Source organism: Scyliorhinus torazame, chromosome 12 (genome assembly GCF_047496885.1).
Source record: "Scyliorhinus torazame isolate Kashiwa2021f chromosome 12, sScyTor2.1, whole genome shotgun sequence".
Taxonomy (NCBI): Eukaryota; Metazoa; Chordata; class Chondrichthyes; order Carcharhiniformes; family Scyliorhinidae; genus Scyliorhinus; species Scyliorhinus torazame.
In genome coordinates this window covers 160,228,240-160,253,398 of record NC_092718.1, presented here as the reverse complement: position 1 = coordinate 160,253,398, position 25,159 = coordinate 160,228,240, and the positions used below count along the sequence as shown (strand labels likewise).

The following is a 25,159-nucleotide window of genomic DNA, read 5'->3' as shown; positions in this document are numbered from 1 at the left end:
GGGGGATGGGGCAGTGGTGGGGGATGGGGCAGTGTTGGGGGGTTGGGCAGTGGTGGGGAATGAGGCAGAGGTGGGGGATGGGTCAGTGGTGGGGGATGGGGCAGTGGTGGGGGATGAGGCAGTGGTGGGGGATGGGGCAGTGGTGGGGGGTTGGGCAGTGGTGGGGGGTTGGGCAGTGGTGGGGAATGAGGCAGAGGTGGGGGATGGGGCAGTGGTGGGGGATGAGGCAGTGGTGGGGGTTTGGGCAGTGGTGGGAAATGAGGCAGAGGTGGGGGATGAGGCAGTGGTGGGGAATGAGGCAGAGGTGGGGGATGGGGCAGAGGTGGGGGGTTGGGCAGTGGTGGGGAATGAGGCAGTGGTGGGGGATGGGGCAGTGGTGGGGGATGGGGTAGTGGTGGGGGATGGGGCAGTGGTGGGGGATGAGGCAGTGGTGGGGGATGAGGCAGTGGTGGCGGATGAGGCAGTGGTGGGGGATGGGGCAGTGGTGGGGGATGGGGCAGTGGTGGGGGATGGGGCAGTGGTGGGGGATGAGGCAGAGGTGGGGGATGGGGCAGAGGTGGGGGGTTGGGCAGTGGTGGGGAATGAGGCAGAGGTGGGGGATGGGTCAGTGGTGGGGGATGAGGCAGTGGTGGGAAATGAGGCAGAGGTGGGGGATGAGGCAGTGGTGGGGATGAGGCAGTGGTGGGGGATGAGGCAGCGGTGGGGGATGGGGCAGTGGTGGGGGATGGGGCAGTGGTGGGGGATGGGGCAGTGGTGGGGGATGGGGCAGTGGTGGGGGATGGGGCAGTGGTGGGGGATGGGGCAGTGGTGGGGGATGGGGCAGTGGTGGGGGATGAGGCAGTGGTGGGGATGGGGCAGTGGTGGGGAATGAGGCAGTGGTGGGGGATGAGGCAGTGGTGGGGGATGAGGCAGTGGTGGGGGATGGGGCAGTGGTGGGGGATGAGGCAGTGGTGGGGGATGAGGCAGCGGTGGGGGATGGGGCAGCGGTGGGGGATGGGGCAGTGGTGGGGGATGGGGCAGTGGTGGGGGATGGGGCAGTGGTGGGGGATGGGGCAGTGGTGGGGAATGGGGCAGTGGTGGGGGATGAGGCAGTGGTGGGGAATGAGGCAGAGGTGGGGGATGGGGCAGTGGTGGGGAATGAGGCAGTGGTGGGGAATGAGGCAGTGGTGGGGGATTAGACAGTGGTGGGGATGAGGCAGTGGTGGGGGATGAGGCAGTGGTGGGGGATGGCGCAGTGGTGGGGGATGAGGCAGTGGTGGGGGATGAGGCAGAGGTGGGGGATGGGGCAGAGGTGGGGGGATGGGGCAGAGGTGGGGGGATGGGGCAGAGGTGGGGGGATGGGGCAGACGTGGGGGATGGGGCAGAGGTGGGAGATGAGGCAGAGGTGGGGTTTGGGGCAGTGGTGGGGAATGAGGCAGAGGTGGGGGATGGGGCAGTGGTTGGGGATGAGGCAGTGGTGGGGAATGAGGCAGAGGTGGGGGTTGGGCAGTGGTGGGGGATGAGGCAGAGGTGGGGGATGGGGCAGAGGTGGGGGTTGGGCAGTGGTGGGGGATGAGGCAGAGGTGGGGGATGAGGCAGTGGTGGGGGATGAGGCAGTGGTGGGGGATGAGGCAGAGGTGGGGAATGAGGCAGAGGTGGGGGATGGGGCAGTGGTGGGGGATGAGGCAGAGGTGGGGGGTTGGGCAGTGGTGGGGAATGAGGCAGAGGTGGGGGAATGAGGCAATGGTGGGGGATGAGGCAGTGGTGGGGGATGGGGCAGAGGAAGGGGATGAGGCAGTGGTCGGGGATGAGGCAGTGGTGGGAGATGAGGCAGAGGAAGGGGATGAGGCAGTGGTCGGGGATGAGGCAGTGGTGGGAGATGAGGCAGGCCACAGAACCTGCTGTCGTACAGATCTAATTTTTTAAGAAAATGGCTTTGGGCTTCTCAGTATTTAATTCGGGAAATTTCTGCTTATCCAATCTCTGAAATCTGGGTGTGTGGCTTGACAAATCAAAGGGTGAAATTCTGTGTTAGGGCTCCCGTCTGAGCTGAATTGTACCTGATTTGCAATCCACCAGGAATCAATTCCCAATCCTTCGGCATGCAAATTTATGCATGGCAAGGATTGCGAGGGATTCCCAAGGGAATCCCGCTATCTGCCTACCATTTTGAGCGAGCGGACCGATAGCGAGGTCCGCGATGACCACCCTCCCCTGCACCGCAATTCAGCACTCACCGCCCCTGGAGTTTCTGAGTTCAACCCCTTCCCCCAAATATAGGGGTGACCCGACCTGGCCCCCCCCCCAGAGACGCCTTAGATAAGGAGACCACCCTAGAGACCCCCTAAATAAGGAACCCCCCTCCAGAGACCTGCTAAATAAGGAGACCCTTCAGAGACTCCCTAAATAAAGAGATCCCCTCAGAGACCCTCCATAAAAGTGACCCCTGTCAAGAAGCCCCCCAGAAGAGAGACCTCTGTCAGGCAGCCACTCTCTTACTAGGCTATGATTGACAGCTTCCACACACACACCCAAGCTTGTCAATCACATTACTCCATTCATCTTCCTTCAGGGTTGAGTAACTCTTGGTGAACTGCAGTGCTCTAACTGCAATGTTTATCAACATTAATCTTTGCTTGACAGGCCCTGGACCAGAATTAAGTTCTGTCACTTTCCAGCTGACCACTTCAAAATCACTCAAGCGTGAAGGGAGGTGATTGGAAAGCATTTAATTCTGTTTGAAGTGGTCCAGGATCTGTCAATCAAAGATTGATGGTTATAAAATGAAATGAATTAATGGCTTGCAGCTCAAAGATCTGAGGGGGTGGGCAGCAGGGTGGCGCAGTGGGTTAGCCCTGCTGCCTCACAGTGCCGAGGCCCCAGGTTCGATCCTGGCTCTGGGTCACTGTCCGTGTGGAATTTGCACATTCTTCCTGTGTTTGCGTGGATCATGCTAAAATTGCCCCTTAATTGGAACAAAAAATTAATTGGGTACTCTAAAATTTTTTTTTAAAGATCTGAGGGCGTTTAAACACAGCTGACTGGTATCTCTTTCCATGAATTGACAGGTTCTCTAGCTTCCAGGCAATAGTCTCTTCTAGAGGGCTTCTAGACAGGGTCCCTCTCTTTTCTGGGGGGCTTCCTGAGACGGGTCTCTTTTCTGGAGGGGGTTTCCTGACAAGCGTCTCTTTTCTGGGTGGCTGTCTGAGTGGGGTCTCTCTTCTAGGAGGCTACCTGACGGGGGTCTCTTATCTGGGTGGGCCTCTTTATTTAGGGGGCCTCTGGGGAGTCTCTTTATTTAGGGGGTGTTGGGGGGCACTGGGGGAGGAGGTTCTGGGAAAGTGTACAGGTCTTGCATTATAGGGGGGGTGCGGTAGGGTAGCCCTCGGATGGAGTTTGGGAACAACTCGCTGAAGGTGTTCGCCCGTGGCCCATCGCGAGGTCCACCACATCAGGTCATGCTTGCCCATACCTGTAATAATTCTCACCCACATGATGCTCAGCCCAGAGGACCAGAGAGTCACGCGGGCCTGGAGAATATGGTGCCCGGCCCGAAAAGTGAATGCAAATGTGTCTTAACGATCCATTTGTATCCTCCCGCTGGTGCAGGGCACGAACCTTGATCCCGTCACCAATGTGGGGCCGGGGGGGGAGCATCGTAAACAAACGCCAATCCCGTTTTCTTCCCGTCGCTGGATTCTCCGCCTCACCGGGAACTCCGTTATCGGCAACGCCAGGCGGAGAATTTAGCCCTTGGGCTGGATTCTCCAATAATAGGGCAATGTCCCCCTCGCCCGGGGAAAAACACGCACAAATCACTCTGGACTTACCCGGCGAAATTCCAGGGTGATTCTCCGGTTTGCAGGGGCTTGCAGGGCCCCGGAGTAGTCCTCGCAGCTCCGGCAGCCGATACGGGGCCCTGCACCTCCGGTCGGGGGTCCGCGCATGCGCACGGTGGCGGTCTGTGCTGGCCGCCCCGCACAACATGACCGACCCACACCGCGGACCGGTACCAAGAAGATAGGCCCCCCCCCCGCGGATAGGTGGCCCCCCAAACGATAGCCTGGCCCTCCTGGAAGCCCCCCCCGGTGAATGATCCCCCCACCCCCCGCCAGTGTGGCCGCAGACTGAGTCCATAGCCGCCACACCGAGTGCCCGCCGGGTGGAACCATGAGAGAACTATGCCGGTGGGAACTCGGTCAGCTGCACTTGGAGAATCGCCGCGGGGGCCTCTTTCAATGACCCCCCGACCGGCGCTGCGTCGACCACGGGGACCGGAGAATCGCGGGAGCGGCATCGGACCCGATCTTGGGTTTGACGCCCATTGTCTGCCCCCATACTGAGTGCGATTTCGGCGTGGAGGCTCGGAGAATCCCACCCAGGGAATTTGACTCAGCAACAGTGAAGGAACAATAATATAGTTCCCAGTCGGAATGGTTTGTGGCTTGGAGCAGAGCTTAGAAGTGATGAAGTTCCTGCTGCCCTTGACTTTCTAGGTTGCAGAGGACACAGGTTTAAAACATTGCTTTGGATAATCTCAGGATGTGCTATCATCTCAGAGGGAAACTATGCTGAGGGGTGTGTTAAGAAAAAGGCATCATTTTAGGTATCTCAAATGTGATCCTCTTCTTCTTCAGGTACCATGCCTTAAGTGGGCATTGGCAGCCATGGGCTTCCATTGAATTGGTAAATGATTGTCTTTTTCTGACTATGATGATTCTTGGCAAAGTAATGTACTGGTTTGTCGTTGCCTTTTGTTGACCAGGAAATTCTCCTTTTTCAGCTGATAATCAACCTGTGAAGCCACATTATGAATGCACCTTCCGTGACCATCAGGTTCTGGAGTGGAACTTGAACCCAGAGCTTCTGGCAAAAAGGTTGGGGCACTGCGCCACAAGATCTCCCTCTATAGCGATATGCAGAGAGTATTACAGGGAAGGTGCGGCCTGCCTGCGACATGGAGGTGAATATTGTGATGTGTTTATTCTTGAATTTTAAGTAGCAGTTAACAGCAAGGGCCGAATTATTGAATGAGTTCTGAAGCCAGGTAGTGGCTTCTAGATTAGCTTTTATACAATTTAAAACTGTCGGAAAGTAATCACATACCTTTGCATTAGACATTTTGGAATGACACAATGTCTCACAATTTAAGTAAAAATAGTGCTTTTTGAAATGCGACGATGTTAGAATCCCCCGCTCCTTGGCTCTGTGCATTAATAAATATCCTTCTTTTATAGTGGATGTTGTTTGCAGTGACACTCGTTTCTGGCATTGCAACTCTGAAAAGAAGACAGCAAAAGGACTGACTGATGGAGACTAGAGTTGAACCTGGTTCCCCCTCCCATACACAGGTGGTTCTGTTGACATTGGGAAAAGGCATGGATTGGGATTTTCAGCCACTGATGAGTTGAGGCAGGAGGGAAGTTAGACAATGCTATGGAGGTGGAAGGTGAGCAGTCTTGGAGATAAAGCAATTATGTGGCTAGAAGATCATCTCCATGTCGAATAGGACTCAATGGCTGGGAACAGTCTGGTTCAACCTCAGGAGAGTAGCCATGTAAAGGGACAGAGTTGATGACTAGGGAGCGGTGTTTGTGGCGGGGTCAAGGAAAATTTATCTCGTCAATATTTCATTGAAGGAAATTTCTGCTTTTCCTATTCGGATAAGCAGTGTGACAAATCAGAACTACGACCCTTGAAGCCACAACGTCATTCAAGAATTTAATTCTGCTTGTCTGATTACCCCCCTTTCTCTCTATCCCATTTTAATTTTAATTTTTAAAAAAACTTTCATTTAAATCCTGTTCCATCTCATCTACTGAAAGGATTTGCTGATGGCCAGCCAGAGTTCTATCCAAATCACTGCACAGAGCTCTTGACCTTCAGCACTGGCATCAAAGACTGTGGACTGTTAAAGAAGGTTAATCACCATTAGCTGGTTAGATCCCACAACCTGTTTGAGTGTGAGTTGACACAATGAACCATTTGACATCTTCTGTAGCCCCCCATGGCAGCAGATCCCCTGGTAGCTTTAAGGGATTTATATTTAGAGTCATTGAGTTTTAGAGCATGGAAGGAGGCTCTTTGTCCCATCCTGTCTGCATCGGCCATCAAGCACCCCTCTATTCTAATCCCATTTTCCAGCACTTGGTCCATAGCGTTGTATGCTATGGCATTTCAAGGGCTCACCTGAATGCTTCTTAAATGTTGTGAGTGTTCCCGCCTCTACCGCCCTTTTAGGCAATGCGTTCCAGATTGTTAGCACTGCTGCCTCATAGCATCAGGGACCTGGGTTTCATGCTGACCTTGGGCGACTGTGTGGAGTTTGCACGTTCTCCCCGTGTCTCGTCTGTGTTCTCCGGGTGCTCCGGTTTCCTCCCACAGTCCAAAGATGTGCAGGTTAGGTGGATTGGCCATGCTAAATTGCCCCTTAGTGTCCAAAGGTTAGGTGGGATTATAGGGATAAGCCGGGGGAGTGGGCCTGGGGGGATGTTCTTTTAGAGGGTCAATGCAGACTAGATGGGCCAAATGGCCTCCTTCTGCATTGTAGGCATTCTATTCCCACCACCCTCTGGGTGAAAATGTGTTTCCTCAAATCCCCTCTAAATCTCCTGCCCCATACCTTAAATCAGCCCCCTGGTTATTGACCCCTCAACTACGGGGAAAAGTTCCTTCCTATCTACCATATCTACATCCTTCATGAGTTTGTACACCTCAATCAGGTCCCCGCTCAGCCTCTCTGTTCTAAGGAGAACAACCCCAGCCTAATCAGCCTCTCTTCATAGCTGAAAAGCTCCAGCTCAGCAACATCTGGTGAATCGCCTCTATCGTCTCCCAGCAAACTACCTTTTCGTCTTAAGAAGCAATTATTAGTGGAGTCTGTTCCTCCTGCCAAAGTGCAATTGAATGATGGGGGTGAGAGGCTGTGTGATGCACACCATTTCCAAGGTAGGTTGCTAAGGTACTGAGCGACCCAATCATGCTTGGTAGCTTAAGGTGTGACTAGTTATAATTCTTCCTTTTGAAATGAAAATTGATCTGATGCCATTTTGTGTTGAACAGGCAGGAAAATTGGAAGTATGGGCCCATAGCCAGATTCCGAATTACCGGATGGGTTTATAATGGCACTGATAAAGATTATAAATAGCAGAATGATCACTAGTCAACACCAGTGCCTGAGGACTAACTCATGCATTGTTTCAGTGAAATGTGTCTTCACAGACTTCTGAATATATTCACCTTCACCCTCCTCAATGTCAATTAGCTTGAGGATGAAATCTTTAAAGAGCGTTACTCCTTGGACAATAAGGGGCTGCAATGGCGCCATCCAGATTTCCTTTCCCCGGGCTACATTGGTATCCATGTTGCCAATGCTTTGAATTGCCTGTAATAGAGAAAATCATACCATCTGTTCTTTGTGCCATTCATTGTAAAACGAAAATAATTTGCAGTTGTATATTGCCTTTCAAGGCCTATGGAAACATAGCAGTGAATTTGCACACACCAAGATCCCACATCGCAATGAGGTAACAACCGGATCATTTGCTTTTAGTGATTTTGGGGGAGGGATTAATATTCCCCCGTCAACAAATCCATTTTATTTCTTGTTGCTGCTCCAGAGTCTGTGTGTCCTGAGGATCTGGTTCTGATGTTCCTCTTCATCACTGTGCACTCTTTTCCCAGTGATTTTTCAGTATCTCATTGTGTTTTTGTACCCTTGGATCAAGGGGCAATAATTAAGTTCATCTTTGACTGATTCAATTAAGATGTCTGATCTTTTAAAAGTTCCTTACCCTCTGTCTGTTTAACTTCCGCGCGGACACCTTGCACATCATTTTCAATTTCAGCATAAACATGGAGTGTACAATCATCTACGTTCTGTAAATACTTACTGAGCCAGTCAATTTTGACTCTGTAAATGTCCTCCAAATACTGAGTGTTTTATACTATTATGGGATACTTATGTTTATGTTGCTTGTCTCACCCTTGTTCGATATGAGATTTAGCTTGGGAATGTGGACATATGTACTGAATGTAGGCTGCACATAGAATCACATGCAGAGAAGGAAGCCATTCGGCCTCTTGTGCCCATGTTCGCTCTTTGAAAGAGCCATACAATTAGTTCAACTCACCCACCCTCTCTTTCCTCACAACCATGCATATGTTTCTTTCGCAGTTAGTTCTCCAATTTCCCTTGAAGGTTACTATTGAATGTGCTTCCAACAGCCAGTGCACTCTAGATTATAACACCTTGCTGCATAAATAATGCTTCCTCATGTTTCGCTCTACTTCTTTTTGCCAATTGTTTTCAACCAGCGTCCTCTGGTTGCCAACTCACCCACCAATAGAAATAGTTTCTCATTACTTACTCTATCAAAACCTCTCCATTTTGAAAATCGTTATCAAATTTCCCCTGACCCTTCACTGCTCCAACCAGAACAATCTCAGCTTCTCCAGTCCATGCCAATTTATTTATCACTCCGTCAGTTATTGTACACTGTGTAGCTTTCCATTTACTTGTCAGGACCAACACTCAACATGAAACAAGAGTACCAGACCAGAGCCAGAATAATGGATACCAAAGTTAGGGGAAACAGATTCCAAGTGTGCCCTGGGACAGACTACAAGTTCAATTCATTGGTCCTGGGTTGGAGAGAGGGCTAAAATATTACATAAATATAAATTTAGGTAAGGGATGGCCGTCAGATCAATATACCAACTTCCTGCAACATTAACATGACATATTTCTGAATCAAATAACCATCTATCCTCTTCAGTGACAGGAACTTTGATGACATTATTGAATACCATCACAGGTTCTTGTTCCAAGGTGGCAGTCCAGGCACATTCCTCACCTTTGTACTGACCTGTTCTAATTCACACCAAGTTGGGGTGACCACGTAGCTCAGTGGTTAGCACTGCTACTTCACAGCTCCAGGCTCCCAGATTCGATTCCCAGCTTGGGTCACTGTCTTTGTGGAGTCTGCACATTCTCCCAGTGTCTGCGTGGGTTTCCTCCCGGTGCTCCGGTTTCCTCCCACAGTCCAAAGACGTGCAGGTTAGGTGGATTGGCCATGAGAAAATTGCCCTTAGTGTCCAGAAAAGCTAGGTGGGGTTACGGGGATAGAGTGGAGGTGTGGGCTTAAGTGGGGTGCTCTTTCCAAGGGCCGGCGCAGACTCGATGGGCCGAATGGCCTCCATCTGCACTGTAAATTCTATGAAGTCCTGTTCACTGATTACCCGTGTTCACTGATCTACATTAGCTCCTGGTCCCCAGGAACCTCGTTTTTAAAATTCTCACCCTTGTTAACAAATCAGCTTGCCCTTTGTAATCTTCTCCGGTCTTATAACACTCTGAGGTACCTTGGCTACTCCAATCCTGGCCTCTCGTGCATCCTCGATTTTGATTGCTCCACCATTGGTGGCTGCACCTTCAGTTGTCTAGGCCCGAAACCCTGGAATTCCCTCTCCACCTCTCCTGCTCATTTGCGTCCTCTTTACCACCTATTGCATTGACCAGGCTTCAAGGCACCTGTTCTAAAGTCTGCCTCTTTGGCTCATTTTCATTGATTGTTTTTGCTGCTTACATGCTTCAGAAACACTTGGGGCATTTTATTAATTAACGATGCTCTAGAATCACTTCTCGCCTTTTGGCTGAGATCAAGCACCAGATCAAGCCCATAATGGGATGCCATGTCTTTCCTTGTCAGCTTGGATCTTGTAAGTGTCTTTTGTGGAGACCATGAATTGGGTTCAATTTGAATTGATTTTTGGAGCAAGTATTGAGATGGATTAAGGATTTGTCTTGTCTTCCCTGCGCATTGGCTTTGGGATTAAAAACAATTTTTTAGTAGAGGATGCTCTAGAAATGCAAGTTGTCATCACAGGACTAAAAGCAGACTGGGTGACCGTTTTGAAGAATACCATCTCTCGGTCCGCAATTCTGACCCCGACCTTCCTGTTGCTTGGCATTGTAACTCACCATCATGCTCCCATGCTCTATCGTAGGCCTTCTGCAATGTTCCAGCGAAGCCCAACTGTCATAGACTGGGGTTAAGCAGGTCATGGGACACTTATGAGACTGGGGGATTAATATTCCCAAAGGAACTCAGGGGAACACACACTCCCCCACTGTGGGGCAGGGAGTGCACTCTTCTACACCCTGTATAAAACCGGAGGGCCATGAACTGTGAGCTGGCGCCTGGAGTAGGGTAACTTCTCTGTCCTCTTGTTCTGTTGCATTAAACCTTTTTCCTTTGACTCAACCTGTTCAGCTCAGTGTGGATTCCTTTCCGGACCTTATAATAGCAACACAAACTGGAGGAAGAGCACCTCATCTTCTGATTAGGCACTTTACAACTTTACAGACTTTTGGACCTAACATTGAGTTTCACAACTTCAGACCATGAACTTTCGCCTCCACTTTGTTTTTTGCCCCCCCACCTCCCGCCTCCATAGGGCCACCTGCAACTTATTTTGCTTTCACAGGGCGATGACCTTTGTTCTGCTATTACCACATTCTGCTATCTTACCTTTATGCACTATCAGCACCTTCTTTTGTCTTTAACACTCCCTTTGTCCTGTGTCCGTGATATCTTTGTCAATCTCTCCTGAGCTCCCACCTATCCCGGATCTTCTATTGTGCCCCCTTCTCCACCCCTCTCTCCAATATATAATCCATTCCGAAGAAGAGTCATAAGGACTCGAAAGGTTAACTCTGTTTCACTCTCCACAGATGCTGCCAGATCTGTTGAGTTTATCCAGCATTTTCTGTGTTATTTCTGATCCACAATACTTCCTGGCAGAATAGAATTTACCCTTCCACCTTTGAACTGATTAAAACAATGTAGCTCCAGTGTAATAATAATGCAGGGGTTCCCACACCTTGAGTTGCGAACCCCAGTGGGATTGCTCCATGACATTTTGGTGTTGCAAGGTCCAACCCTGTAATGGCAGCCATGGAGCAGTGACTCTGTCCTGGGACCGGCTCCAACGTCCCATGATGCGCACTTATGGGGCGAAATTCTCCCCCAACGGCACGATGTCCGCCGACTGGCGCCCAAATCGGCGCCAATCAGACGGGCATCGCGCCGCCCCAAAGGTGCGGAATGCTCCGCATCTTTGGGGGCCGAGCCCCAACATTGAGGGGCTAGGCCGACGCCGGAGGGATTTCCGCCCCGCCAGCTGGCGGAAATGGCGTTTGTTGCCCCGCCAGCTGGCGCGGAAATGTGGTGCATGCGCGGGAGCGTCAGCGGCCGCTGACAGTTTCCTGGCGCATGCGCGGGAGCGTCAGCGGCCGCTGACAGTTTCCCGCGCATGCGCAGTGGGGAGAGTCACTTCCCCCTCCGCCATGGTGGAGACCGTGGCGGAGGCGGAAGGGAAAGAGTGCCCCCACGGCACAGGCCCGCCCGCGGATCGGTGGGCCCCGATCGCGGACCAGGCCACCGCGGGGGCACCCCCCGGGGTCAGATTGCCCCGCGCCCCCCCCCCCAGGACCCCGGAGCCCGCCCATGCTGCCTGGTCCCGCCGGTAAATACCAGGTCTAATTTATGCCGGCGGGACAGGCAATTTCTGGGCGGGACTTCGGCCCATCCGGGCCGGAGAATTGAGCGGGGAGGGTCCCGCCAACCGGCGCGGCCCGATTCCCGCCCCCGCCCAATCTCCGGTACCGGAGACTTCGGCGGGGGCGGGAGCGGGATTCACGGCGGCCAACGGCCATTCTCCGACCCGGCGGGGGGGTCGGAGAATGACGCCCATGATGTTCGTTTTTCCCGGCTCAGAGCTCCTTGAGAGTGACTAGATTTCCCATAGACACCCTCAACGGGAATTGCGATCGAAGGAACAGTAAGTGAGGAAGGGAGGGAATGCTGTAATTAGAGTGTTGGGGTAAGAGGGTAGAACCATGAAGTAGCCTGTGAGTGTATAAAACTCCTGAACTCCTCACTGGCGCGGTGCACTTGTAATCTGCAACTGAACAAGCTGAGAGCCATTGTGATGATTATCAGCAACTTGCTGGTCACATCATGGACAAATTCCTTAGCAGAGCTTCTACCTCCTGCGGCAAGCCTTTTATCCTGCTGTTTTGCTTTATATTGACATTTTAATAATACAGTAGTGAAGGTCACTCCCCTGCTGTTTCGTTTTATTTTGGCACTTCAATAATATAGTCATGAAGGTTACTATCTGACTGTCTTGTTTAATTTTGGCGCTTTAAAAATATAGAAATGAAGGTTACTATCCGACTGTCTTGCTTTATTTTGCCCAACTGCTCAACAACTCTGGAGTCACACAAAGTTTGAGGCACTAAAATGTGGTCACACAAGGCAAATAATTGGGAAGCACTGGCAGAGTGGATTTCCTAGTGTTCTCAATCCATCATTTGCTGAGTTGAGTTCAGTGCTGGTGCCTGAGAGTCTGTAACGGGGAAGAATATTGTCTTCCTATCGCACCTCAGATAATACTTACACCACTTGTTTCTTTCTTTTAAATTAAGGGGCAATTTACCATGGTCAATCCACCTGCCCTGCACATCTTTGGGTTGTGGGGATGAGGCCCACGCAGAAATGGGGAGAATGTGAAAACTCCACACAGACAGTGACCCAGAGCCAGGATCGAACCCGGGTCCTTGGCGCTGTGAGGCAGCAGTGCTAACTATTCTTTTCATTTAACCTTTTACACAGGGATCCCCTGTGGTCGTTCCTCTTAGTAACAAGTATACCGCTTTGGATACTGTTGGGGGGGGGGGGGGGGGGACTTACCAGGGGTAAGCCATGGGGTACAGGTCTCTGGCACAGAGTCTGTCCCTGTTGCTCAGAAGGGAAGGGGTGAGAGGAGTACAGCATTAATCATTGGAGACTCCATAGTTAGGGGGACAGATAGGAGATTCTGTGGGAACGAGAGAGACTCTCTGTTGGTGTGTTGCCTCCCAGGTGCCAGGGTGCGTGATGTCTCGGGTCGTGTTTTCGGGATCCTTAAGGGTGAGGGGGAGCATCCCCAAGTCGTGGTCCCCAAGTCGTGGTCCACATAGGTACCAACGACATAGGTAGGAAAAGGGATAGGGATGTAAGGCAGGAATTCAGGGAGCTAGGGTGGAAACTTAGATCTAGGACAAACAGAGTTATTATCTCTGGGTTGTTACCCGTGCCACGTGATAGCGAGACGAGGAATAGGGAGAGAGAGTAGTTGAACACGTGGCTACAGGGATGGTGCAGGAGGGAGGGTTTCAGATTTCTGGATAATTGGGGCTCATTCTGGGGTCGGTGGGACCTCTACAAACGGGATGGTCTACACCTGGACCAGAGGGGTACCAATATCCTGGGGGGGGGGGGGAAATTTTCTAATGCTCTTCGGGAGGGTTTAAACTAGTTCAGCAGGGGATTTGGAACCTGAATTGTAGCTCCAGTATACAGGAGGTTGAGAGTAGTGAGGTCATGAGTAAGGTTTCAAAGTTGCAGGAGTATACCGGCAGGCAGGAAAGTGGTTTAAAGTGTGTGTCCTTCAATGCCAGGAGCATCCGGAAAAAGGTGGGTGAACTTGCGGCATGGGTTGGTAGCTGGGACTTCGATGTTGTGGCCATTTCGGAGACGGGCGAGATTCTCCGACCCCCCCGCCGGGTCGGAGAATCGCCGGGGGCTGGCGTGATTCCCGCCCCCGCCGGTTGCCGAATTCTCCGGCACCGGAGATTCGGCGGGGGCGGGAATCGCGCTGCGCCGGTTGGCGGGCCCCCCCCCCCCTCGGCGATTCTCCGGCCGAAGTCCCGCTGCTAGGATGCCTGTCCCACCGGCGTAGATTAAACCACCTACCTCGCCGGTGGGACAAGGCGGCGCGGGCGGGCTCCGGGGTCCTGGGGGGGGCGCGGGGCGATCTGGCCCCGGGGGGTGCCCCCACGGTGGCCTGGCCCGCGATCGGGGCCCACCGATTCGCAGGTGGGCCTGTGCCATGGGGGCACTCTTTCCCTTCCGCCTTCGCCACGGTCACTACCATGGTGGAGGCGGAAGAGACTCCCTGCACTGCACATGCGCGGGAATGCCGTCAGTGGCCTCTAACGCTCCCGCGCATGCGCCGCCCGGAGATGTCATTTCCGCGCCAGCTGGCGGGGCACCAAAGGCCTTTCCCACCAGCTGGCGGGGCGGAAATTCGTCCGGCGCGGGCCTAGCCACTTAAGGCTGATGGCTCGGCCCCCCAAGGTGCGGAGCATTCCGCACCTTTGGGGCGGCGCGATGCCCGACTGATTTGCGCCGTTTTGGACGCCAGTCGGCGGACATCGCGCCGATACCGGAGAATTTCGCCCATGGATAGAGCAGGAATGCTTGTTGCAGGTGCCGGGGTTTAGATATTTCAGTAAGCTCAGGGAAGGTGGTAAAAGAGGGGGAGGGGTGGCATTGTTAGTCAAGGACAGTATTACGGTGGCAGAAAGGATGTTTGATGAGGACTCGTCTACTGAGGTAGTATGGGCTGAGGTTAGAAATAGGAAAGGAGAGGTCACCCTGTTAGGGGTTTTCCATAGGCCTCCGAAAAGTTCCAGAGATGTAGAGGAAAGGATTGCAAAGATGATTCTGGATAAGAGCGAAAGCAACAGGGTAGTTGTTATGGGGGACTTTAACTTTCCAAATATTGACTGGAAACGCTATAGTTCGAGTACTTTAGATGGGTCTGTTTTTGTCCAATCTGTGCAGGAGGGTTTCCTGACACAGTATGTAGATAGGCCAACGAGAGGCGAGGCCATATTGGATTTGGTACTGGGTAATGAACCAGGACAGGTGTTAGATTTGGAGGTAGGTGAGCACTTTGGTGATAGTGACCACAATTCGATTAAGTTTACTTTAGTGATGGAAAAGGATCGGTATATACCGCAGGGCAAGAGTTATATCTGGGGGAAAGGCAATTATGATGCGATGAGGCAAGACTTAGGATGCATCGGATGGAAAGGAAAACAGCAGGGGATGGGCACAATGGAAATGTGGAGCTTGTTCAAGGAACAGCTACTGAGTGTCCTCGATAAGTATATACCTGTCAGGCAGGGAGGAAGTGGTCGAGCAAGGGAACCGTGGTTTACTAAAGCAGTCGAAACACTTGTCAAGAGGAAGAAGGAGGCTTATGTAAAGATGAGACATGAAGGTTCAGTTAGGGTGCTCGAGAGTTACAAGTTAGCTAGGAAGGACCTAAAGAGAGAGCTAAGAAGAGCCAGGAGGGAACATGAGAAGTCTTTGGCAGGTAGGATCAAGGATAACCCTAAAGCTTTCTATAGATATGTCAGGAATAAAAGAATGACTAGGGTAAGAGTAGGGCCAGACAAGGACAGTAGTGGGAAGTTGTGCTTGGAGTCCGAGGAGATAGGAGAGGTGCTAAATGAATATTTTTCGTCAGTATTCACACAGGAAAAAGACAATGTTGTCGAGGAGAATACTGAGATTCAGGTGACTAGACTAGAAGGGCTTGAGGTTCATAAGGAGGAGGTGTTAGCAATTCTGGAAAGTGTGAAATAGATAAGTCCCCTGGGCCAGATGGGATTTATCCTAGAATTCTCTGGGAAGCTCGGGAGGAGATTGCTGAGCCTTTGGCTTTGATCTTTAAGTCATCTTTGTCTACAGAAATAGTGCCAGAAGACTGGAGGATAGCAAATGTTGTCCCCTTGTTCAAGAAAGGGAGTAGAGATAACCCCGGTAACTATAAACCAGTGAGCCTTACTTCTGTTGTGAGCAAAATCTTGGAAAGGTTTATAAGAGATAGGATGTACAATCATCTGGAAAGGAATAATTTGATTAGAGATAGTCAACACGGTTTTGTGAAGGGTAGGTCGTGCCTCACAAACCTTATTGAGTTCTTTGAGAAGGTGACCAAACAGGTGGATGAGGGTAAAGCAGTTGATGTGGTGTGTATGGATTTCAGTAAAGCATTTGATAAGGTTCCCCATGGTAGGCTACTGCAGAAAATACGGAGGCATGGGATTCAGGGTGATTTAGCAGTTTGGATCAGAAATTGGCTAGCTGGAAGAAGACAAAGGATGGTGGTTGATGGGAAATGTTCAGACTGGAGTCCAGTTACTAGTGGTGTACCACAAGGATCTGTTTTGGGGCCACTGCTGTTTGTCATTTTTATAAATGACTTAGAGGAGGGCGTAGAAGGATGGGTGAGTAAATTTGCAGGTGACTCTAAAGTCGGTGGAGTTGAGGACAGTGCGGAAGGATGTTACAAGTTACAGAGGGACATAGATAAGCTGCAGCGCTGGGCTGAGAGGTGGCAAATGGAGTTTAATGCAGAAAAGTGTGAGGTGATTCATTTTGGAAGGAATAACAGGAAGACAGAGTACTGGGCTAATGGTAAGATTCTTGGCAGTGTGGATGAGCAAAGAGATCTCGGTGTCCATGTACATAGATCCCTGAAAGTTGCCACCCAGGTTGAGAGGGTTGTTAAGGCGTACGATGTGTTAGCTTTTATTGGTAGAGGGATTGAGTTTCGGAGCCATGAGGTCATGTTGCAGCTGTACAAAACTCTGGTGCGGCCGCATTTGGAGTATTGCGTGCAATTCTGGTTGCCGCATTATAGGAAGGATGTGGAAGCATTGGAAAGGGTGCAGAGGAGATTTACCAGAATGTTGCCTGGTATGGAGGGAAGATCTTATGAGGAAAGGCTGAGGGACTTGAGGCTGTTTTTGTTAGAGAGAAGAAGGTTAAGAGGTGACTTAACTGAGGCATACAAGATGATCAGAGGATTGGATAGGGTGGACAGTGAGAGCCTTTTTCCTCAGATGGTGATGTCTAGCACGAGGGGACATAGCTTTAAATTGAGGGGAGATAGATATAGGACAGATGTCAGAGGTAGGTTCTTTACTCAGAGAGTAGTAAGGGCGTGGAATGCCCTGCCTGCAACAGTAGTGGTCTCGCCAACACTAAGGGCATTCAAATGGTCATTGGATAGACATATGGACGATAAGGAAATAGTGTAGATTTGCTTTAGAGTGGTTTCACAGGTCGGCGCAACATTGAGGGCCGAAGGGCCTGTACTGCTCTGTAATGTTCTATGTTCTATGTGGTGCCAGATAAATCATAGTGTTTGTAAGTTGACAAGCACTACAGGTTTCAAGATTAAGATCTTTGAATTTCTGCTTTATTGAGCTCCATATGTGCCCAATATTGTACCCATGTGGTCAAGGTGAAAGGGAGCCCACACTGCCCCACAACCCATTAGCATAAACCTGAAAATAAACACTCCCATGAATTACTCCTTGGATGGATTCAAAAGATTACAAATACTTGGGCATCATTCTGTTGGGGCCATAAATCATTTACGCCTAACGCCTTTCAATTCTTTCCATTATTTGACTGGATCTGCCCAGATAAAGCTATTATTTGATGGAATCAGTGAGGAAACTCCTGGCTCTACGCTGGAGTTTCAGAGGTTGGTCCCCTGCTCCTAGTGGTAAGTGACACTCACTGGGAACACACGAGTCAAAATTTTCCAACCGTTATGCCATTTTCACCTACATTACCTTGTGAGTATGCATGGAAGGAAAGCAAAACCAGATTCATTCCAGCAAGGACACAGCAACAATTCAAATTAGAAATAAGTGAAAGTGGCTAATTCATATTGCACATTGTCAAACCCTCCACTCCCAGGACAGTTTACCTTGGCCAGAAGCAGCAACGTCCTGCTGGTCCGTGCATCTGCGTGTTTGGGGCAGAGATAGAAGAGCTTGGGAGACATGATTGCCGGTGAGAAGAAGCGTAAACACAGGAAGCTTGTGACTGCGATGTACTTGATGTTCTGTACAGAGAGGAACAAGATGATTAATCAGAGCGCAACATCTCCAGTTCCACTGGCTCTTTGAACAAGCTCTCCAATTTTCCCTAAAATCTTGCAAATCTCCTCCTTTCTAAATATATATCAACTCCCCATTAAAAGTTGCTAATCATGCTGTTTTCACCAAGCGAAATCCAGATCATAACTTGCTGCGCAACACAAGGCACTGAGTTTAACCACTGCAAGGATCATTAGCACAGCTGGAGTCCTTGTTCCACTACATATTTGGTTTTAATTTACAGCCTTCGTGTTTTTTTAATGAGAATCTACACATTATACAGAATTTGTTAGTACTGAAGGCTATGAAATTGGAAGGAAATGGTATATGTATCCTGAGTGTTTTCACTATGAGATTACTCCACCTCCATTCCCTAAGAGGGCATTGACAATCATGGACTTCCACTGGATTGGTCCATTATTATCCTTGGCAAAGTACAGCAGCAGTTTGCTGTTGCCGTCGGAAGTATGTTTGACCAGAAACTCTGCCGCTCTTACCACCTGCTATCAGGCATATTGGAAGGATTTCCAGGCTGATAATCAATCTGCTTGACCATTATGAATGCACCTTCCATGGTCATCAGGTCCCGGAGTGGGACTTGAACCCGAGGTTTCTGGCCCAGTAGCAGGGACGCTATCCACTGCGCCACAAGATATCATGTGCATGTTAGGACATGGGCCAACAATCACATTCTCCAAGGTGCCAACCTCTCAAAGAAGTGCAGGAATGTATCAGAGAAGAAATAAAATTGACTGGAATTCATTAAAATACATCCATGCATACAATATAGCACAGGGCTAAATCGCTGGCTTTGAAAGCAGACCAAAACAAGCCAGCAGCACGGTTCGATTCCCGTAACAGCCTCCCCGAACAGGCGCCGGAATGTGGCGACTAGGGGCTTTTCACAGTAACTTCATTTGAAGCCTACTTGTGACAATAAGCGATTTTCATTTCATTTCATATAAACAGTAAAGGTTTCAACCACATAGTAGATCACTCAGCATTAACTATTTTAGATAAACGGTCACATCTTAACTGTTATAACCCTCACAGGGGTCAGGGGGTGTTCCCCGTGACCTCGACAGAATGTGAAATTCCCCATTAAGGGGACGGGGCTCCCCTTTAACAAGGGGAGCCTGGCAGGTATAAAAACCCTGACCCAGATGTGGGCTGGGGAACCCTTCAGGGAGTGGAGTTTGTGTCAAAGTTTGGGGCAAAGTTTAGAGGAGATGTGCGAGACAGTTTTTTACGCAGAGGGTGGCGAGTGCCTGGAATGCGTTGCCAGGGAAAGCTGTGGAAGCAGATACATTAACGGTGTTCAAAAGGCATCTTGACAAATACATGGATAGGATGGCTATAGAGGGATACGGCACAAGGAAGTGCTGAGGGTTTTGGCCAAGGTTGGTATCATGACTGGTACAGGCTTGGAGGGCCGAAGGGCCTGTTCCTGTGTTGTATTGTTCTTTGTTCTTTCTCAGACTGATGGGTTATTGTGCATTTTTTGTTTTTATTTCAAATCCGAGTGTTTTTCACAACTGTGCACGGGGAGGTCTAGAGACCTGAGCAGACACAAGAGTGTCGAGAAAGCTGCTGAACCCAAGGAAACTACTGCAGTACAGACCTTGTAGAGATCCTGGGGGAATCTCTCCTCCACACTTTTATAGAGCTGTCTGAAGGTCGCCCTGATCATAGAAGGACACTGTTCCACCGACTTCACGATGACGTCGACAAGCTCTGTCAGGTAGGACTGCAGAAACTGTGCACTCTGCTGAATAATGTCCGCCTCCGTCTGACACCGATGGAGCCCTGAACAACTGAAATGAGGTAGTTTTCAGATATGATATACACTGCTGTCATTGTGGCACATTGTGGTAACATCTCAAGGAGTGGAAATTGTCACAGAGAATAAATGATAGTGATTCACTGCCCTTCTGTGGTGCCTATCTTTCCTCCAACTGGTTGTCCCAGCACCTCTTGCCCATACGCGGCAGCTTCATAAATGATGTTTGAAGGGTGGCATGTGGCGCAGTGGTTAGCACTGGGACTACGGCGCTGAGGACCCGGGTCCGAATCCTGGCCCTGGGTCACTGTCCATGTGGAGTTTGCACATTCTCCTCATGCCTGCGTGGGTTTCACCTCCACAACACAAAGATGTGCAGGTTAGGTGGATTGGCCACGCTAAATTACCCCTTAATTGGAAAAAAATAATTGGGTATTCTAAATTTATTTAAAAAAATAAAATAAATGATGATTGAGGCACAGAACAACAGCAGGGATTTTATGCTGAAATTCCAAACAACACTAATTAGGCCAAACTTGAGTACTGTGCTCAGTTCTGGTCACCTCAATACAGAAAGGATGTAATTGCACTAAAGAGGTTAAAGAAGAGATTTACGAGGATGTTGCCAGGATGGGAAAATCGCAGCTATAAGGAAAGATTGGATAGGCCCGGGTTGTTCTCCTTGGAATAGAGAGGCTGAGGGGAGATTTGATTGAGGGGTACAAAGTTGTGAGGGGCCTGGATAGAGTGGATGGGAAGGATCTATTTTCCTTTTGCAGAGCAGTCAGTGACTAGGGGACATAGATTTCTAGTGATTGGGAGAAGGATTAGAGGGGAGATGCACGGACATGTTCGGCTTTTTTGCTGCCTTCTGTGCTGTACTGGTTCCATGGTACCTATCTAGTTTTCCCTTAAACACATCACAAATGCCAACATTACTGGAATTGGTAGCTCGGTTTTTTTGGCTGGTGGAGATGCAATACGCCAAGTAGCCTCTTTCTGTGCAGTAAACTTTTTATGATTTTATCTGATTACTTGCAGGTTTCTTGCACTGATAATCTTCCACATTCTATCAACAGGGGCAAGATCCTAGAATTGGGACAAAAGCATGGTATCTGCATCACAAATGCAGTCAAACAACTTCCATAAATGAGATCAAAGAGGGAACCTACAGGTTTAAGATGATAAGAAATAGGAGCAGGCCTTTCGGCCCATCTATTAGGCCCGGTCACTCTGATTTAAAACTAGAGCCATCCCATTGTGGATATCACCTCCAGAAAGAAAAACTGTGGGGGGCGATTGTCTGATATTGAGGCCAAGTGTTCGCGCCGTCGTGAACACCGTCGCGTTTCACAACGGCGCAAACAGGGCCCGGACACGACCTATTCTGGCCCCCACAGGGGGCCAGCACGGCGCTGGAGCAGTTCACGCCGCTCCAGCGTCCTTACGTGGCGCCAAATGGGCGCCGCGCCAAACCACTCATGCGCAGTTGGGCCGCGCCATCCTGTGCACGCGCGGGGAACGTCTCACGCACGCCGGCCCCTCACCAACATGGAGCCAGTGTTCTGGGGCCGCGTGCGGAAGGAGGTAGGCCCGCGGGGGGGGGGGGGGGGGAGAGGCCAGCCCGTTGATCGGTGGGCCCCAATTGTGGGCTAGACCCCGGTGAAGGAGCCCACCTCCACCCCCCACAGGCCGCCCCCCCCCCCCCAGCGTTCCCGCAGAGGTCCCACCAGCGGCGACCAGGGGTGGACGGCGCCGGTGGGAACCTTTTGTGTTGTAGCGGCCGCTCGGCCCATCCGGCCTGAGAATCGCCGCTCGCCGGTTCTCCGAGCGGCCCGGTGCGAATCATGCGCCGCTGGTTTCCGGGGGATGGGAGAATCGTGCGTGCGGCACCCCGGCGATTCTCCCACCCGGCGTGGGGGGGGGGGGGTGGAGAATAGCGCCCAGTGTTTAATGTGAAGTATCTCTCTCACTTTAACTTGTTCTTCCAACCTCACACTGAATGTATTTACACGTGTCCTTGTGGAAAGGGGTATTGAGGAAAGAACAATCTCCCAGCGTCATGTCTGTGTGTTTATTGATAATTCGCCTGAAGCACAGCTTCTTGCGGGGCTTGTCAAGGTCGAGGGCTGTCATACACTCCAGCTTGCCGCAGTGGTCACATAATTTGTCTACTTGCTCTCTTCTACCCTCTCATTCTCCCTCTCTTTATCTGAGGACATAATTCGAGATGTGAGGGCAGCGTAAGAAGATAAGGGGAGAAAGGACACGAGAAAGAAAAGGAACGGAAGAAGGTAAGAGGAAACACAAGGCAGTTTGAAAGGGAGTGAGAATACAAGAGAGAACAACACAGGAAGAGAGCAAAGGGGCAAAATGAGGAATGCACAAGGAAAAGAAGAAATGAAGAACGCAAGGGAAAGAGAACATGGAGTAAGTGAGATTCAAAGTATATTGAATAAAATATGCAAGTAGGCAACACAATAAAAAAATGTAAAATATTCCACATAGAGAGTAAAACTAGTCGGAGTGGTTGCCACATATTACATGTACATCAATGTCACTTATTAGTTTCCATAGATTGCTTGTTATTGGGAATGTGCTAACACATTCTTAAATCTGAAAATCAGCTTTGATTTAGTTTCAACACCTATTGTACTGTAACAGTTCCTCAGAGAACGGTGGATATAGCCAGCCTGCTATGATACATCAATGAGTTCCACTCAAAAGTGCACACAGTTTAGTCTTCTCTCTGCCAAAGGGAGGTAATTCATTAAAGTGCACAGCAGACAGCGGCACGCTGACTCAACAGACAGGGTGCAGAGAATTCATTCATCAGTTGAAGTGTAAAGTGAGAATGTGCAGCACAGTGGACTAGCCTGCTGTGCTTCCATCTTCATGACCTGGGTCTGAACTCAGCCATGAGCAACAGAACAAGTCTCCCTCTCCCAGTTATTAAGGGTACTACAAGAAATGAGTTGGGTCATATCGTTGCCATGCACAAGCGTTAACCCTGGATAGTTTGGCACAAATTGGTTTTGGTTTGACCTTCTCCACACACAGAACAGTACAGCACAGGAACAGGCCCTTCGGTCCGACAAGCCTGCGCCGCCTAAACTAAAATCTTCTACACTTCTGGGGTCATAATCACAATGACTGGTACGCTGGTAATGGGGATAAAATAACTCACATTTTGCAGTAGAATTAAAGCAAAATACTGCAGATGCTAGAGATCCGAAATCAAAACTGAAAAAGCTGGATAAACTCAGCAGGTCTAGCAGCATCTGTGGAGACAGAAACCGAGTTAACGTTTCCAGTCAGTTTGCCTCTTCAGCAGGCCAAGGATGGATATGTGGGCAAGATGGTGAGGTGGAAGGACAAGTGACAGGTAGGTTGGGGGTCATGATTGCGGAATGATCGAAGGTGTTTGATACACCATCAATAATACACGACAAGTGATAAACGTAACTGAGGCTTTAATACACTAAACAGCACGCCTCCTGCCTCTGGACCCGAACTGGGTCCGGAGGCGGAGACTTGCCACTTTTAAACAGAAGCCCGAGGGGAGGAGCCACAGGTGGAGCCAGCCTGGACAGGCCCAGGCATGTTCGATACAGCACAATGCATATAATGCAATAACGTGGTTTATCACATTCACCCCCTGTTTAAAAAAGAGTCCGGCGGGGGTGAAGTGGTCTTAAAGGTCAAGTCTGTCGGGGGCCTTGACCTTCCGCCGTGATCGCCTCAGTCCCGGCTGTGATGTGGGCGCCGGTGTCGAGACTTTCACGTCCAGGAGCGTGTTGTCATCTCCTTCTTCACCCAGAGGTTGAGTCGGCGAGGCGCGGGGGGGGGGGGGGGGGGCGGGAGGGGGAGGTCGGTGTACGGGCGGAGGTGGTGGTGCTTGTTGCCGGTGGGCCTGCGGGTGTCAGTTCGCGAGGGAGGTGAGTAGGGGGGGGGGAAGATGGTGTAGGGTGGGGGGTGGTGGTGATGGTCGCTGGGGAACATGCAGGAGCCAAATCACGAAGGGAGACCGTGTCCTGCCGCCCGTCCTGGTGTGCCACGTAAGCATATTGGGGGTTTGCATGGAGCAGCAGGACCTTCCCAACGAGGGTGGCGGTTTTATGGCTCCTCACATGCTGCCGGAGAAGGACGGGCCCTGGGACTGTCAACCAGGACGGAAGAGAGACCATGGAGGTGGACTTCCTGGGGAAGGCAATCTTACGTTCATGAGGAGTCTCGTTAGTAGCTGTACATAGGAGCGACCGGATGGAGTGAAGCGCATCGGGGCGGACCTCCTGCCAGCGGGAGACTGGGAGACCTTTCGACCGTAGGGCCAGAAGGACAGCCTTCCAGACCGTCGCGTTCTCCCGCTCCACCTGTCCGTTTCCTCGGGGGTAGTAGCTGGTCGTCCTGCTGGAGGCGATGCCTTTGCTGAGCAGGAACTGACACATAAAGGAGGAGCCCCGATCACTTGGATGTAGGCAGGGAACCCGAACAGGGTGAAAAGGCTGTGCAGGGTCTTGATGACGGTGGCAGAGGTCATGTCAGGGCATGGGATGGCGAAGGGGAATCTGGAGTACTCGGCAACGATTTTGAGGAAGTACACGTTACGGTCAGTGGAGGGGAGGGGCCCGTTGAAGTCCATGCTGAGGCACTCAAAAGGGCGGGAGGCCTTTACCAGATGTGCTCTGTCTGGCCGATGGAAGTGCGGTTTGCACTGCGCGGAGACCTGGCAGTCCCTGGTCACGGACCTGACCTCCTCGATGCAGTATAATAAATTAAGATTAGTTCAGTAAATGCAGAGTTGTAGCCTGAACAAAGCCACAAAGATTGAACTTGCAGGATACTTAATTTAAGCCAAAATTGAAGGCACTGAGATTTGATAGATAAAATGTTCAAGAGGGGACAATAAGTGGAGGTATCAGCTGCAGCAATCTTCCACAGGCTTTCTTACCTATAACAGATTATTGTGCTTTCATTACCTTGTTTTAAATGGAGTTATTTTGGAAAGATAAACTCCCTGAGGAGGTACCCAGGGATAAAATGACAAACACAGCAACTCTGAGCAAGAATGTATTTTCCAGAGAGCAGTACAGCTTTTTGAACCACGGTTGTCAGTTCTCAATGAACCCAGATCCAAGCAGCGCATCTGAAACCTCCATTTTTACAAAATGCCATTGTCCCCCACGGTCAAACCTGGTAAATGTTTCATGTACTTAAGGTGGTCCTTTGAGTCGGCTAACTGGGTGTGAAAACAAGTGGTGGACCATTACCCAGCTTCCTTGAACTCCACTTTATTTGGGTCCAGCTCCACATACTTTTTCTCTTCAAACACTCGGTTTATGGTTGGTCCGAGGATATTGTGCAGGTATTGCATCCCAGCCACCTGCAGCATTTAACAGACAAGCAAATGATTCAACAACCGAGACAGCAGCACATCAATAATAAAGATCATTCAGTTCCTCTTTTTCCGAGACTCCCCTTTTCCCTGATTATAGAATCAGGCAGCACAGGACGGGGCTATTGGGCCCATCAGATCCATACCAAATATTTGCAAGACAGACTATACTAAACTAGATTGGATATACTATATCCAATTCATCCCA

The 25,159-nt window shown here is 50.4% G+C and overlaps 1 protein-coding gene across 1 annotated transcript in view; it reads right to left on the bottom strand.

The window, feature by feature from the left end:
• rasa4 (RAS p21 protein activator 4) overlaps positions 1 to 25,159 on the bottom strand; it is a 397,794-nt gene that overhangs the window by 30,057 nt on the left and 342,578 nt on the right. Inside the window, exons 12-16 of the mRNA XM_072469264.1 lie at positions 24,827 to 24,939; positions 19,398 to 19,590; positions 17,605 to 17,742; positions 7,219 to 7,363; positions 5,086 to 5,258 (exon numbers count right to left, since the gene is read on the bottom strand). Of these exons, the coding sequence (XP_072325365.1) occupies positions 5,086 to 5,258; positions 7,219 to 7,363; positions 17,605 to 17,742; positions 19,398 to 19,590; positions 24,827 to 24,939 (762 nt within the window). The remainder of the gene's footprint in view (positions 1 to 5,085; positions 5,259 to 7,218; positions 7,364 to 17,604; positions 17,743 to 19,397; positions 19,591 to 24,826; positions 24,940 to 25,159) is intronic.